Source organism: Pimephales promelas, chromosome 14 (assembly GCF_988280905.1).
Source record: "Pimephales promelas chromosome 14, fPimPro1.hap1.1, whole genome shotgun sequence".
Lineage (NCBI taxonomy): Eukaryota > Metazoa > Chordata > Actinopteri > Cypriniformes > Leuciscidae > Pimephales > Pimephales promelas.
This window is the reverse complement of record NC_142782.1, coordinates 9,980,548-9,995,989: the sequence shown is the minus strand read 5'-3', so window position 1 is coordinate 9,995,989 and position 15,442 is coordinate 9,980,548. Positions and strand designations below refer to the sequence as shown.

General features: G+C 46.7%; 1 protein-coding gene across 2 annotated transcripts in view; it reads left to right on the top strand.

Annotated features, from left to right (window-relative positions):
- The window catches only part of slc18a1 (solute carrier family 18 member A1), a 65,017-nt gene extending 49,828 nt beyond the window's left edge, over positions 1-15,189 (top strand). For both annotated transcript variants that reach the window (XM_039665468.2, XM_039665467.2), the window contains 10 exons: positions 1,203-1,292; positions 1,383-1,426; positions 1,530-1,590; positions 1,827-1,922; positions 2,274-2,352; positions 2,447-2,498; positions 5,671-5,734; positions 13,378-13,497; positions 14,661-14,794; positions 14,888-15,189. In XM_039665468.2, coding sequence (XP_039521402.1) covers positions 1,203-1,292; positions 1,383-1,426; positions 1,530-1,590; positions 1,827-1,922; positions 2,274-2,352; positions 2,447-2,498; positions 5,671-5,734; positions 13,378-13,497; positions 14,661-14,794; positions 14,888-14,995 — 848 coding nt within the window. In that variant the 3' untranslated portion in view covers positions 14,996-15,189. The remainder of the gene's footprint in view (positions 1-1,202; positions 1,293-1,382; positions 1,427-1,529; positions 1,591-1,826; positions 1,923-2,273; positions 2,353-2,446; positions 2,499-5,670; positions 5,735-13,377; positions 13,498-14,660; positions 14,795-14,887) is intronic.
- Positions 15,190-15,442: the final 253 nt, after the last annotated feature.

Below are 15,442 nucleotides of genomic sequence, written 5' to 3'. Positions count from 1 at the left end.
CCCATAACCGTGTCTCCTAGACCCAGCAATATTAGCATACATAGAGGTCTGGTGTGTCAAAATTCTAGCTGACACTGGTTTGTTCCACGATCTACACACCTCGGTGTGTAGATCGGGAAAGAAGGGCAAACACCGGCGTGGAGGTAGTGAGTGTGATTTTAAAAATCTCTCAACTGGCCATTCAATGCTTAATTATTCCACAGCCCGAGTCAAAACCTCCATCAGCTCTACATTCGCGGGAGACTGGGATGGCGAGTCCCCGATCTCCACTGAGTCCATAGACTCTGCCTCCACACTTTCAATATCCAGCTCCTCAGAACTGGATAATTGAAGTGATGGCGCCTCAGCCCGGGCAGGAGAAACCACAACGCGGACCCCCGCAGCGAGATCTGAGGCACTGGATCTGCCAGGTAAGGGCAGAGAAAGGGCGGGGCCCGTCTCAATCCCCGCTGATAGATCCATCTGCGATCCCCACGACGCAAGCCTTCGCTGTGCCTCGGCAGCAGCGGGACCCGAGCCGCGGGGAGCGCGCACCGAACCACTCTCCTCGAAGAGTGCCCGGCGGGAGCGAAGTGTCTTCATGGGCAGACACTCACAGTGCTCACAGCCGGCCCCCTCGAGAGCCGACTGAGCATGCTGCACTCCCAAACAAACAACACACAGATCGTGTGTATCCCCACCCGTGATGAAGCGAGGGCAGGGACGAACACACTTTCTGAAATTCTGCTGTTGTTTGCTCGCCATATCAATATATATATATATATACAATATTAGACAGACAGACAAAATTCATACACAGAGCGCTTGTGAAGACTCAGAAGCTGTTGCGCTTGTGTTTCGGGGATGCTTTATAGTTTCCTGGTCGATACGTCACCCCGCCTATGAGGTTCCGTCTCGCCATTGGACAGATTTCATACGTGCTTCATGACTCATCACGCAGAGGCGTTCCCACGGCGTTTACACGCAGCTCGAAGTTCCCTGAATGGGAACAGTGATGTCCAGCTCAGTTCAGTTCTTATATACTGATGCCAAATGCAGGACACCATTATATGATACAATGTAACAATACAAAGTAACATCATGTAATGCACCAAAATTACAACAATTGAAAATGACCAGCAATTATAATGCAACTATATGAAGGTGACAGTATTCATGCCTCAAATGACAATTTTTGACAATGCGAAATGTACTCTTTTCAGTTGGAGCGCCATTTGGCAGTGTTATGTACGAGTTTGTTGGTAAAAGTTCTCCCTTCCTCATCCTTGCCTTTCTGGCTCTGTTTGATGGAGGTAAGGCATTAGTAAAACTAATAATGAATATGCTCCTTTGGCCTGTTACATTAAATTAAGTTGATTTATCGAATTGTTTTCAATACCCAGCCCTCCAGCTCTGCATCCTTCAGCCCTCAAAAATATCTCCAGGGGTGAGTAGCATTCATTTATTAAAATGAGAGTTATGAAAGTTGATTGATGAGAAATGTACTGTTACTATGAAAAGTTGGGATGATTTTTATGTCTTCTGTTCAGAGTGTGGAAGGAACACCCTTACTTACCCTGCTGAAGGATCCCTACATACTCATTAGTGCAGGTGTGTGTGTAAATAAAACCAAATCAAATACTTCCTCAAATACTGCCCACAGTCAAACCAGTTTAAAAAGTTGTTGTGGAGGTGTACTATCTTTTTCTGTAATTACATGTGTGCCTCCATAAAATCATGGCAGTATGTTTTGATGTGAGCAGCTAAAACGATTTGTAAATGAAGCGGATGAAGAGCTATGTTGAGTGAACGATGAGTAAGATTATGGTTCCTGTATATAATTACAGGATCTTTGTGCTTTGCAAACATGGGGGTGGCTATTTTAGAGCCCACTCTTCCCATCTGGATGATGCAAACAATGTGCTCGCCAAAATGGCAGCTTGGTAAGAAACTCTATTATTCCAAGTCATTAAAATGTTTTTGAAACAACTTCAGTTCCTGCTTATTTAGATATTTTTATTTGATTCCTGTTAGTTTCCTCTCTAACAAATTTAAAGTAATTTACCATTATACCATTATATCATTTGGAACTTCCTTAGTGAGAAATAAGCGAAACATGTTGGTTTCTGAGAAGATCTGTGGTTTCTGTGTAGTTTAATCAACTGAATCAACTGGTAAGAGTTAAAAGAACCCAGCCTGTAAGAGGTTTCTGATGGCTCTGATGAATTTGCTAAATATTCTTGTTATGTCTCTCTGTCTGTTGACTGAATTAATTGTAGCCACTGAAATTGCAGGTATGGCTTTCCTACCAGCCAGTGTGTTTTACCTCATTGGAACCAATGTATTTGGTATACTGGCCAATAAAATGGGAAGGTAATAGCTAAAAGTAATTTTGTTGGGGGGGGGGGGATGGGTTATCTACAGAGGAAATATTTGCAAAATTTTGAAATGTGTCTCTTTGATTTAGGTGGTTGTGCTCCATGATTGGCATGCTTATAGTTGGCATCAGTCTGCTCTGTGTGAGTATCACAAATCATGTTGCATTACACTTTAAGAACAACAAGGCCCATGCATGCTTGAACTATGAATGGAACAACAAGTCAGGACATTTAAGGAAATGTAAGGATTCATTAAATTAATCAAACTTGACAGTAAAACCATTTAAGATGTTACAAAAGATTTCTATTTTACTGTAAATAAATAAATCCTGTTCTTGAATGTTCTATTCATAGAAAAATACTGAAATGTATCTTGGTTGCCATAAAAACATTATAAAAATATTATGATAAAAAAATGCACCAAATTAGCTTTATATAATAATTTCTGAAGGATCTTGTGACACTGAAGACTGGAGTAATGCTACTGGAGTGAAAATTTAGCTTTGCCTAAATTTTCACGGCCAAAATGTGCCTAAATTTTCACGGAAAATTGAAAATGTTTGTATATTTTCAAAATAGGTATGTGCGTTTGAATATATTGTTCATGCAAATCTATATATCATGCATTATGGTAGTTTCTCCGTGGGTGTGGTTGGAGCAGCATGTGTGTAACGAGAGAGTGGAAGCACGCAGCAGTAAAGCCTCTGCAGTGAAATTGTAGTCCTTGTCATTCTTCTTAATAGTAAAACATAACTGTAATGATGTCTATCTGTGTTCCCTCTTTGTGCATTTGGTTCAGTCCTGTTCCCTGTTTTCCCGCTCCTTGTTTGAGTTTTTGAGTATGTCTGTCACAGTCCGTCGTCTGCACCAGTCTGTCTTGTCATCAGCACTACACTTCCCAGGATCCTCTTGTCTCCACTCCTGAACTCACTCCCTCATCAGCCACCTGTTCCTCGTCTTGTTCATCAGTATCACCTGTCTTCACATCGTTATGTTTGATTCCTGTCTGTATTTAGGTTGCCTGTGTTCATTCAGTCTTTGTTGGTCAATGTTACTCTGTGTTCTCACTGCCTGTATCTGAATTATTTGTGAGTAAACCTTTGTAGTGGAGCTTTTTGGAATCTGCCTGTTCTTCTGCCTGCACCCACATCGTGACAGATTGACCGACCCAAAACGAAAGATGGACATTCCCGCCGTAGCCCTCCTCTGCCTAGAACAGGAAAACCGTTCCCTGGAATCCTACACCAGGGATTTTCTGGAGTTGGCGTGCCTCACCCACTATTCTGACTGCTCGCTGTGTGCATTCTACATCGCCAGCCTCAGCGAGCGGTCCCGGGCACGCCTCCCAGGGAACGGTCCTGACGAGGATTTCGCCGCCCGTGTGGAGTGGGTGCTGGTGTCTTGTGGATCCTCTTTCACCGTGGACGTCGTCACCAGCCCCACTCCAACGCCCGAGCCCTTCTCTCCACTGGTTCCGTCCATCCCCGCCGAGCCCGAGCTCTCCTCATCGCTGGTTCCGTCCAGCCCTCCCGAGCCTGAACTCTCCTCACCGCTGGTTCCGTCCAGCCCTCCCGAGCCTAAGCTGTCCTCACCGCTGGTTCCGTCCAGCCCTCCAGAGCCTGAACTGTCCTCACCGCTGGTTCCGTCCAGCCCTCCCGAGCCTGAACTGTCCTCACCGCTGGTTCCGTCCAGCCCTCCCGAGCCTGAGCTCTCCTCATCGCTGGTTCCGTCCAGCCCTCCCGAGCCTGAACTCTCCTCATCGCTGGTTCCGTCCAGCCCTCCCGAGCCTGAACTGTCCTCACCGCTGGTTCCGTCCAGCCCTCCCGAGCCTGAAATCTCCTCACCGCTGGTTCCGTCCAGCCCTCCCGAGCCTGAACTCTCCTCATCGCTGGTTCCGTCCAGCCCTCCCGAGCCTGAACTCTCCTCAGCACTGGTTCCGTCCAGCCCTCCCGAGCCTGAACTCTCCTCACCGCTGGTTCCGTCCAGCCCTCCCGAGCCTGAACTCTCCTCACCGCTGGTTCCGTCCAGCCCTCCCGAGCCTGAACTCTCCTCATCGCTGGTTCTGTCCAGCCCTCCCGAGCCTGAACTCTCCTCATCGCTGGTTCCGTCCAGCCCCGTCCAGCCAGCGCCAGAGACTGTCCAGCCAGCGCCAGAGACCATCCAGCCAGCGCCAGAGACCGTCCAGCGCGAGACCGTCCAGCCCAAGACCGGACCTTCTGTCCTGCGAGAGATGGCCCACGCCCCGTCGGCCCCTAATCTGGGGACTCAACCCAAATATTTTTTTTGGGGGGGGGCCCAGTGTCCCAGCCACGGCCACCCGAAGGGTCCTCACCACCGTGGCCGCCCGAAGGGTCCTCACCGCCGGGGCCGCCCGGAGGGTCCTCACCACCGTGGCCGCCCGAAGGGTCCTCACCGCCGGGGCCGCCCGGAGGGTCCTCACTGCCGTGGCCGCCCGAAGGGTCCTCACAGCCTGCTCCGCCACGCCTTCAGCCTGCTCCGCCCTGGCCACGCCTTCAGCCTGCTCCGCCCTGGCCACGCCTTCAGCCTGCTCCACCACGCCCCCAGCCTGCTCCGCCCTGGCCACGCCTTTAGCCTGCTCCACCATGTCCTGCTCCGCCCTGGCCACACCCTCATCCTGCTCCGCCCTGGAGACTTCCTCCTCCAGACCACAGCCTCCAGGGCGCCCCCCCCCCCCTCCCCATTGATGTTACGGCGTGAAGTCACGCCTACCGGGAGGGGGGAGTGACGTCACAGTCCGTCGTCTGCACCAGTCTGTCTTGTCATCAGCACTACACTTCCCAGGATCCTCTTGTCTCCACTCCTGAACTCACTCCCTCATCAGCCACCTGTTCCTCGTCTTGTTCATCAGTATCACCTGTCTTCACATCGTTATGTTTGATTCCTGTCTGTATTTAGGTTGCCTGTGTTCATTCAGTCTTTGTCGGTCAATGTGAATGTTAATCTGTGTTCTGCCTGCCTGTATCTGAATTATTTGTGAGTAAACCTTTGTAGTGGAGCTTTTTGGAATCTGCCCGTTCTTCTGCCTGCACCCACACCGTGACAATGTCTAGTCTTTGGTTTATTTAATAAAAGTACTACTACTGCTGCAGCATTTGGATCCTGCTTCCTTCGACGTTCCAACCTGCTATGTGACAATAACACACAGGAATACATTATATTTAAATAGAAAATAGTAGTAATTGTAATAATATTTCACAATATTTAGAACTGAGGCAAAACATTGCACTGACTGAAAAAACTGAACCAAAACACAACATACACGTTACAGTAACATTATATGAATTTGTTGTAGGTTCCCTTTGCCAAAAACATCTATGGTCTTATTGGTCCCAATGGAGGGTTGGGATTTGCTATTGGTGAATATTATTGAATTATTTCTCATTCAGTGTTTTCCAAACAATGCAAATTCTGTCACAATTTACTTTCTTCTGGGGCACAAAAGTCAATCCAAGTCAAGTCACCTTTTATGTAACGCTTTTAACAATAGAGTGCCGAAGTGATGACGTCACTTTGTAGGCCAACCCGGAAGCTTGCGGCGCATGGGTTCCCTCGGTCGAAAAGCAATGCATTTTCCCCATAGACTTTTGGAAAATCGCAAAAAATAAGATCTGTGTTTAACAAAGGGTTATGACCGTTACACGTTTTGTCTAGCAAGATAATCTTTACAAGTTAATCCAAAATGTATACATTTTGAAGCCTATATAAAGATTTTACAAAACACAATCAGACACAATAAAGTTTAAAAAACCACAAGCAGGTTATAAATGTGTGTTCCCTTTCGAAGGGAACTCAACAATACGTCGAATGACGCAATGGGGAACGCCTCAGGCGTGACAGGTGTCTGAAATCAAATATCAACTCACAGTAATCAGGTTGACCGGCGACAGCCCGTGCATCATCAGCTTGAATGATGAGCGCGTCAATCTGGATGTATAAGAAGGGCGCCTTGAAACCGTGACAACATCTTTTCGTCTTCAGGGACTGTTTGTCTGTGTGATAGTATCAACGATTAAGCGCGCAGAGACGTGGAGAAACACTTTGCGCGAGTGTGCCGACTTGTGTCCAGATATTTGACACCGGAGGATTCACACGATCTGTGCGTGTTCTGCCTGAGAGAAGAGCATGCGCGGGAAGCTCTCGAGGGAGTTTTTTGCGCGAACTGAGAGTTTTCCTTTCAGAACTCTCTGCTCTCGTCTGACCCACTTCTCGAGGGAAGTGGGCGCGGCATCTGAACCCCGCGGTTCCGGTTCCCGCTCAGGCTGAGGCTCAGTGGCGGTTGAGCTCGTGGAGCTTTCAGATGGAGCTGGCAGATTATCGGGAGAGGGGCGTTAACCTCGCAGATGATCTACCAGCTGACGAGGGTGAGTTACAGATTAATGTTGAACATCTAAGAAGAGAGAAAATGAGCGCTCTCTCTCTTTGGTGAATCTGTAACTGTTCTCTTCGGGCAGGGCAGGAGTTGGCTGTAATATATATATATATATATACAGTATATATATATATATATATATATATATATATAGAAAAGGATGTCAGTTTGGTTGAGACCGAACCATTTCAGCCCTCCTGCCCAGTGTACGCTGAGCTGGTTGACATTATGGGGCGCGCCACAGACAGATTGCAGTTGCAGTGGAGGCGTGTCTGGGAGGAACCCGCTCATGGTATTTTGGATGGCTGGTTCCTCCCCACCCATAAGCCACCAGCCCGGATGAGCCTTCCATTCCTTTCTGATCTACACGCTGGGATCGAGAGCATATGGAAGAATCCGTTCTCCTCACGTCTCTATCTGCATCAGCGGGCTAGTTTCGCTGCTGTGGAGGGAGCCGTGGAGCACGGATATGTGTCGATGGCGCCAGTGGACGAGACGTTGGCTAACTATCTCGTCTCTGGTTGGTCCTCTTCACTAAGAGCTCTGACCCTGTCATCCAAGCTGCTCAAGACATCTTCATGCTTGAATGACAGAGCGTACACGGCAGCAGGTCAGGCAGGTGCGGTTCGGCACGCCCTTGTGGTCCTCAGGCCTACCAGACTGATCTGCTGCGGGACTCCGGGCCACCAAGCAATCTGCTGTTCCGTCGGTGCTATGGTGGCCACGGAGAGACATCTGTGGGAGCTCCCACATTCTGTGGTTGCCGGGTTACAGGCCTCACCAGGCCTTCCTGGTTATGAGCTCCCACTGATTGTGGTCGCCAGGTTACAGGCCTCACCAGGCCTTCCTGGTTATGAGCTCCCACATGCTGTGGTCGCTGGGTTACAGGCCTCACGAGGCCTTCCTGGTTATGAGCTCCCATATACTGTGGTCGCCAGGTTACAGGCCTCACCAGGCCTTCCTGGTTATGAGCTCCCACATACTGTGGTCGCCAGGTTACAGGCCTCACCAGGCCTTCCTGGTTATGAGCTCCCACATACTGTGGTCGCCAGGTTACAGGCCTCACCAGGCCTTCTTGGTTATGAGCTCCCACATACTGTGGTTGCCAGGTTACAGGCCTCACTAGGCCTTCCTGGTTATGAGCTCCCACACATTGTAGTCGCTACGTTACAGGCCTCAAAGGGGCCTTCTTGGTTATAGCTCCCACATACTGTGGTTGCCGGGTTACAGGCCTCACCAGGCCTTCCTGGTTATGAGCTCCCACTTATTGTGGTCGCCAGGTTACAGGCCGCACCAGGCCTTCCTGGTTATGAGCTCCCACATGCTGTGGTCGCTGGGTTACAGGCTTCACCAGGCCTTCCTGGTTATGAGCTCCCACATACTGTGGTCACCAGGATACGAGCTCTCACATACTGTGGTCGCCAGGTTAAAGGCCTCACCAGGCCTTCCTGGTTATGAGCTCCCACACATTGTGGTCGCTAGGTTACAGGCCTCACCAGGCCTTCCTGGTTATGAGCTCCCACATACTGTGGTTGCCAGGTTACAGGCCTCACCAGGTCTTCCTGGTTATGAGCTCCCACACATTGTGGTCGCTAGGTTACAGGCTTCAAAGGGGCCTTCCTGGTTATGAGTTCCCACATACTGTGGTAGTCAGTTTACAGGCCTCACCCAACCTTCCTGAATGTGGGCTCCCACATGCTGTGGTAGCCAGACTACAGCCTCACCACCTTTCCAGAGCACTTTGCTTCCACTCTGTGGTCACCAGGCTTCAGGCTTCATTGGCCTTCCTGGTTATGAGTTGTCACATATCAGGTTGCAGGCTTCACCAGGCCTTCCTGAATGTGAAACCCCCACTTTCGTGGTCGCTAAGTTGTAGTGGGGAGTCTTCACATGTCAGGCTGCAGGCCTCAGCGGCCTTCTTGAATGTGAGCTCCCCATGCATTGGGACTATCGGGTGTTAGGCCTTGTCAGGCCTTCCTGATTATGGGTTCCCACTTGTTGTGGCTGCCAGGTTACAGGCCTCAAATTCGGCCTTCCTGAATTCAGAGTGAAGTACACGAACCCATACTTCACCTATTATTGTGGTAAATCACATGACAGGATGTCTTGTGTACTTTCTAAAATCCATTTCGTATGGTAAGGGTCACGCGCGGTATGCTTTGGTCCCTTCTTATGTGGCTCAGACCCCGGTCTTCCCTTGGGTCCCACTTTAAGAGGCGTCCTGTCACTTAAGTAGGCTACAGGGACGCCCTTCTCTGGCTAACTTCTGGAAGAAGTAGCTTCCACTTGGTGGAGTAAGCTCCCACAGGTTGTGGTCACCAGGCTGGGTCTCACTGACCTTCCTGAGTACGAGCTCCCACCCAATGTGGTCGCCAGGTTACAGGCCTTACCAGGCCTTCCTGGTCATGAACTCCCACACACTGTGGTCGCCAGGTTACAGGCCTCAACAGGCCTTCCTGGTTATGAGCTCCCACATATTGTGGTTGCTGGGTTACAGGCCTCACCAGGCCTTCCTGAATTCAGAGTGAAGTACACAAACCCATACTTCACCTATTATTGTGGTAAGTCACCCGACGAGATGTCTTGTGCATTTTTTAAAATCCATTTCTTATGGTGAGGGTCACGCGCGGTATGCTTCGGTCCCTTCTTATGTGGCTCAGACCCCAGTCTTTCCTCGGGTCCCACTTTAAGAGTTCTTAAGAGCTAACTTCTGGAAGTAGCTCCCACTTGGTGTGGTTTTTCAGGTACACCAGGCTATGTCTCACTGACCTTCCTGAGTATGAGCTCCCACCGGATGTGGTCGCCAGGTTACAGGCCTTACCAGGCCTTCCTGGTCACGAGCTCCCACACACTGTGGTCGCCAGGTTACAGGCCTCACTAGGCCTTCCTGATTATGAGCTCCCACATACTGTGGTCGCCAGGTTATGAGCTCCCACATACTGTGGTCGCCAGGTTACAGGCCTTACCAGGCCTTCCTGGCCATGAGCTCCCACACACTGTGGTCGCCAGGTTACAGGCCTCAACAGGCCTTCCTGAATTCAGAGTGAAGTACACAAACCCATACTTCACCTATTATTGTGGTAAGTCACTCGACGAGATGTCTTGTGCACTTTTTAAAATCCATTTATTATGGTGAGGGTCACGCGCGGCTTGCTTCGGTCCCTTCTTATGTGGTTCAGACTCCGGTTCTTCACCTTGGGTCCCACTCTAGATGTGTCTTTGTCGCAATACATTACGACAGGCACTTCCCTTGTTCAAGCTATCTCCCACAACTGGTGGTTTTAGGTCTCATTAGACCTTTTTCGAGGTAGCCCCACATTGTGGGTTTGTCAGGTTTCTAGCTTCTGGCTTTCCTGAAGGATGAGCTTCCACATGCTGTGGTCGTTGGGTTTCAGGCCGCACAATGTACGGCCTTCCTGACATGAGCCCTCATGTATCGGAGCTCCCCACACAGGGGGTCATCAGGTCTTAGGTCTCATTGACCTTCCTGATTTTGATCCCTCTCTTACTTCCTCAGTGCTCAGAGGTGAGCACTAGGTGGAAACTCGTGGATTGAGTGTACGATTCCCGTTGTTTTGAGGTTGAGTCACACTCTCCGGGGGATCCCGTCTCTGTGATCCGAAACTCGATGGTTTCTGCCAGCTTCGTGGGCCGTCAGTTTTTGGATGCCTTTCCTAGGCAATTTCCAGAGGCTCTGTCTTGGACAGACAGGCTATGGCCAGACTGTGTGTCTTAGTACAGATCACCAGGCCAGCCTGGGGGCATTTCAGGAGGAGTGTTCTCCTGAATAGTGACTGGCTTGGGGTCCCTTTGGCCCCCTAGCCACACTCCCTAGAAGGGACCCCTTCTATTTTGAAGTTGTGGTCCTAAAGCCTTTGAGCTGGCCCAGATTTACCCACGTTATTACGTTCTGGTTTTTCTTGGTTCATTAGCTTGGGCTATGACCGGTAGGGAGTGCTGTCACTGAAAGCCCGATGTAACATAGGGTGAGTGGTTTCAGTGTTCCTTGGAATTACTGGTTCTGACAGTTGTCACTGCCTTTTCGGCATGCACTCCCCTCAGCATGGCGGAGTGGGTATTTCGTTCCCCATTGCGTCATTCGACGTATTGTTGAGTTCCCTTCGAAAGGGAACGTCTCAGGTTACGACTGTAACCTATGTTCCCTGAGAACAGGGAACGAGACAATACGTCTCGTTGCCATGCCTCGGGGCCTGCCTGCAACAGTCCCTTCAGACGATAGGATGTTGTCACGGTTTCAAGGCGCCCTTCTTATACATCCAGATTGACGCGCTCATCATTCAAGCTGATGATGCACGGGCTGTCGCCGGTCAACCTGATTACTGTGAGTTGATATTTGATTTCAGACACCTGTCACGCCTGAGGCGTTCCCCATTGCGTCATTCGACGTATTGTCTCGTTCCCTGTTCTCAGGGAACATAGGTTACAGTCGTAACCTGAGACGTTCTATGTCATAGATCAAAACGTGAAAATATGTAGAGCAGTGGTTCTCAAAGTGGGGTCCGCGGACCCCTGGTGGTCCGCGAGCTAAAGCCAGGGGGTCCGCGAAATAATTTACAACCTAAGGTTTTTTTCCATGCTATGAGTCATGTTTTCTTTATCATCTAAAAACATGCTGTTTATTCCTAAGTAACTTATATAAAGCATTTAACATAAAACAATACAAAGTAGACACTTAAAGTTTTCTATAGATAGATAATCTATGTCTTTGCGTCAAGTAGACTATTCGCTGCTGTTGATTTTGCGGGACGTGCGCCAGAAAAGGAGACAGAGAGACGGCATGAACCCGCATCCGGTTCTTTTCTATTTTAAAAGGCATGACATTTTGTAGTCATTTATAATGTAGCCTATACACAAATAAAAAAATGGACACTTTACCGTTTCGGATGATGCACTCTTGTCTTATCTATGACCATAAATAAGAGTATTCCTGTTTCCACTGCTGAGGAAAAATTCCCATGTAATTGCGCGCCGGCGTCTCGCGTGCGCGCACAATAGTCAGTTCTAGCACTGCTACTGTAGATTTGACATTAGAAGTCTGATCATTATCAAAATAAAAGTGCATAGTGACAGGGCCGTACCCACAACTGAGGTTGCAAGGATGCACATCGCGATGATACTGACCTTCTCGTCTGAGGTGCTTCAGCAGACTAACAACGATAGCTCGTCAATGTCAAAATGTTTGAGTCGGAGTGAACTCAAAGTTCCCCGCACGACGTTTCAGTCAACGGTCATAAAGTGCGAGATAAGATGTAGGCCTTAATTAACATAAACTAAACAGCTGTTTTAGATAAAAGTTTTAAAAAACTACTGAAACAATCAGTTTGCAAAGTATTAATCATGCTCAACTTTAACAAAGGAAAAAGCAGGTCAATAGAAACATACTGTGCCCATGAGATTAACATTATGGATTCATATATTTAACATATACTGTATGTTTTTTTTAGCTAATTACAGTAGCTCAAATTAACAAGGCACGCACCTATTAAACATAATGCCATTATCATTGTATTTATAGGCTTATGGGCTTTATTTGTGTGCAGAATAGGCCTAATTATTGAAACATTTCTCTTTTAAGGCCATTCCTGATTGGAATATGTGATTGTGTTTCGTGACATCTTGACAAAAAAAAATAAAAAATGTATGCCACTGACTGACATGCTTCTACTAAATCTATAGTTATCCAATTGTGGGGCCTTAAAACACCTTAAAATGCACATGTGTAGATCAAGAACATCAAAAATTCCTAAGTGAGGGATCCTAAGTGATTCCTAGCAAGATCACTTTCGTTACCTCAGTAGGCTATTTAGAAATTCCTGCGTACCCTGGGTGGAGACCATTCATTTTGTGCAAAAATATTTCATTTGCCGCTCACACATTAACTTTGTGCTCAATAACTGTTATAAATATGAGGGGGGTCCTTGGAATTTTTTTTCCCCTGAAAGGGGTCCCTGGCACCAAAATGTTTGAGAACCCCTGATGTAGAGGCTCTGTTCACCAGAGACCTTTTTTCAGGCGATTTAGCAAAAACCCATTCAAAAATCCCATAGGCTTTAGAGCGAGGGAACCGTAATGCTAAAATGCTAACTCACTTCCGCGTTTTGGCCTACAGAGTGACGTCACTTCCGTTGTAAAAATCATTAATTTAGGGGCCGCTTACATGATACCATTTTAACTGAAAACAGAGAACTTTCCACCTGCACAGTGGTTGGTGGCTCGAGGACGCAAACTTTGAAATAGGTTCCAAGGTTCCATTTTTTTAAACGTTATCATCTCCGTGTAAACTTCAAAAACGTGAATCTGTGAAAACGGTGACGACTAGCACATGCATATTACGTGTTTAGTCTATAGGTGCGCGTTTGAGTATACGTGCGCAAAAGTAGATAAAGTTTTTTAAAAAAATGTCTCTGTGTTGTTGCCCATAAAATGAATGTCAGTGGGGTCCAATTTGAACCCCATTGACTTTCACTATAAGCAAAAACATTCTTTATCTTTTGTGTTCCACAGAAGAAAGAAAACAACAAATTTGTGTGAACGATGCTTTTAACATACATAACTCTTATACGTTGCATGACATATGGAAATATACATACATTTTTTTTGTGCTTGTAGGAATGGTTGATTCTTCTATGATGGCAATAATGGCTTACCTAGTGGATATCCGACATGCTTCTGTGTATGGAAGCGTGTATGCTATTGCTGATGTGGCACTCTGCATGGGATTTGCTGTCGGTAATTGCACCTCATTGCAGATGTACTTGAATATATTTTTTCTAATAGACATATTTTGTGCAATTTATTCCTACAGGAAGCTGTTTTCAACTAAAAACTGAAAACTTTTTATGCATTTTGGAAAACGGGTTTCAAATTGCTAGTTTTTGAAAACAATATTGTTATCATGTCCTTTTAAACTTAAAGAGTAGGCTATATTTGATGTGATGAATTGCTCTGTCATTTATGAGATTTACCGATTGTTATAATTTCAATTTGTGCTGGTTAATTATGAACAATGGCTAAAATTGGGGGGCGGGGATGGCGGGGGCAGGGCTCCATTGGGGCTCCTCCCCTAACCGCATGTGATCTCACTCCAAGCTTTTGATAAAACTTGAGAAACCTGAAACTACAAATGTAAAAATACAAAACTTGGCTGCCAGTAAAGTACCGCATCAAATATAAAATCCTCCTCCTGACATACAAGTCCCTACATGGACTTGCACCCCAGTACATTATTGATCTTCTCCATTCCTACACTCCATCACGGTCCCTGCGTTCTTCTGACAAGAACCTGCTTGCTGTCCCTAAGTCCAGGCTTAAGACATTTGGTGATAGAGCTTTCTGCGTTGGTGCTCCGTCACTCTGGAACAAACTTTCCCACGAGATCCGCTCTGCCTCATCACTCTCAACATTCAAAAATCAACTCAAAACACACCTCTTCACTGAGGCCTTTGGGCTCTAGCTGCCTCGGCCCCGTGCCTCCTCCTTAACTCCCCCCTCCCATTTCATGTCCTTTGTTAAGCGTCCTTGGGTACTTTGAAAGGCGCTATATAAATTAAAGTTATTATTATTATTATTATTAAAAGGTGATGTCATTGTTTTTCTTTACAAAGTGACATCTCCAACTACTGGCCTGGCATGCATAATACAGCATTTTTATTTGTTTTTGCAGATCTGTGTGATGTGTGCGGTTAATTTTGGCAACGCTGACACCTGTATGCAAAAAATGAACAGAAAAACATTTCCATTTTTATTAAACCGTTGTCGTGTAACCATTACCTAGTTACAAAAAAACCCACATTCAATTTAGATCTATTTTCAGACCTTCTGATGTGATGTGTGTTTGCTCACCCTAAGAGCTCTGGAAGCCAAATTGACTTCTTTGTGCGTTCATGCTGTAGGTCCATCTGCCGGAGGGGCAATAGTAAGAGCTATCGGCTTCCCTAATCTCATGGTGATCATCGGCGTGGTCAACATCCTGTATGCACCCATTTGCTTTTTCCTCAAAAATCCTGATGTTCGGGAAGAGAATATGGTGAGACTCACACATGTACAGTAACTGTTCCTGCATGTCTTTATCATATGCTTATAATTGTTTCATAATGAAGGCTGATGCTTGTTTCTGAAGGCTATTATAAATCAGGAGTGTCCAATGCATGTGAAGAGCTACAACACACAGCGTGGGTACAGAGAATTCCCCCTGAGTGACGACAGTGAGGTAGACACTGAAGAGTGATGTACTCATAAAGGAACTTGTCAATGAATCATCAATATTTACAGTTTTAAACAATATTGTGGACAATATTGTAACTTTCCCCATCCTTCAGTATTTTGAGTACAAATATTTAGTGCAACATAAATATTGTTTTTTTAGCTGTATGCTTGTGTAATCGTTGTTTATCATGTCTTTTGTCAGTTGGTTTGAATGAAATAAATGGGCCTACTTTGTCAACTTCATTTGATTGTTTTCATTGTGATGTAGCACCATCAGTCCAAACTATCAAGACTTCTCCTCGGTTTTTCAGTCACCTTCACTTTTCCATTCTACCCATGTAGGCGTGATTGTGTGTATATGTTTTAGATTAGTTGTGTGTTTGTGATTTAGTTGAATAAAACGTTTGTGAACATTTGTACAAATTGATTCTGGTTTGCTTATAAATCAATATCAATTTAACAATTATGA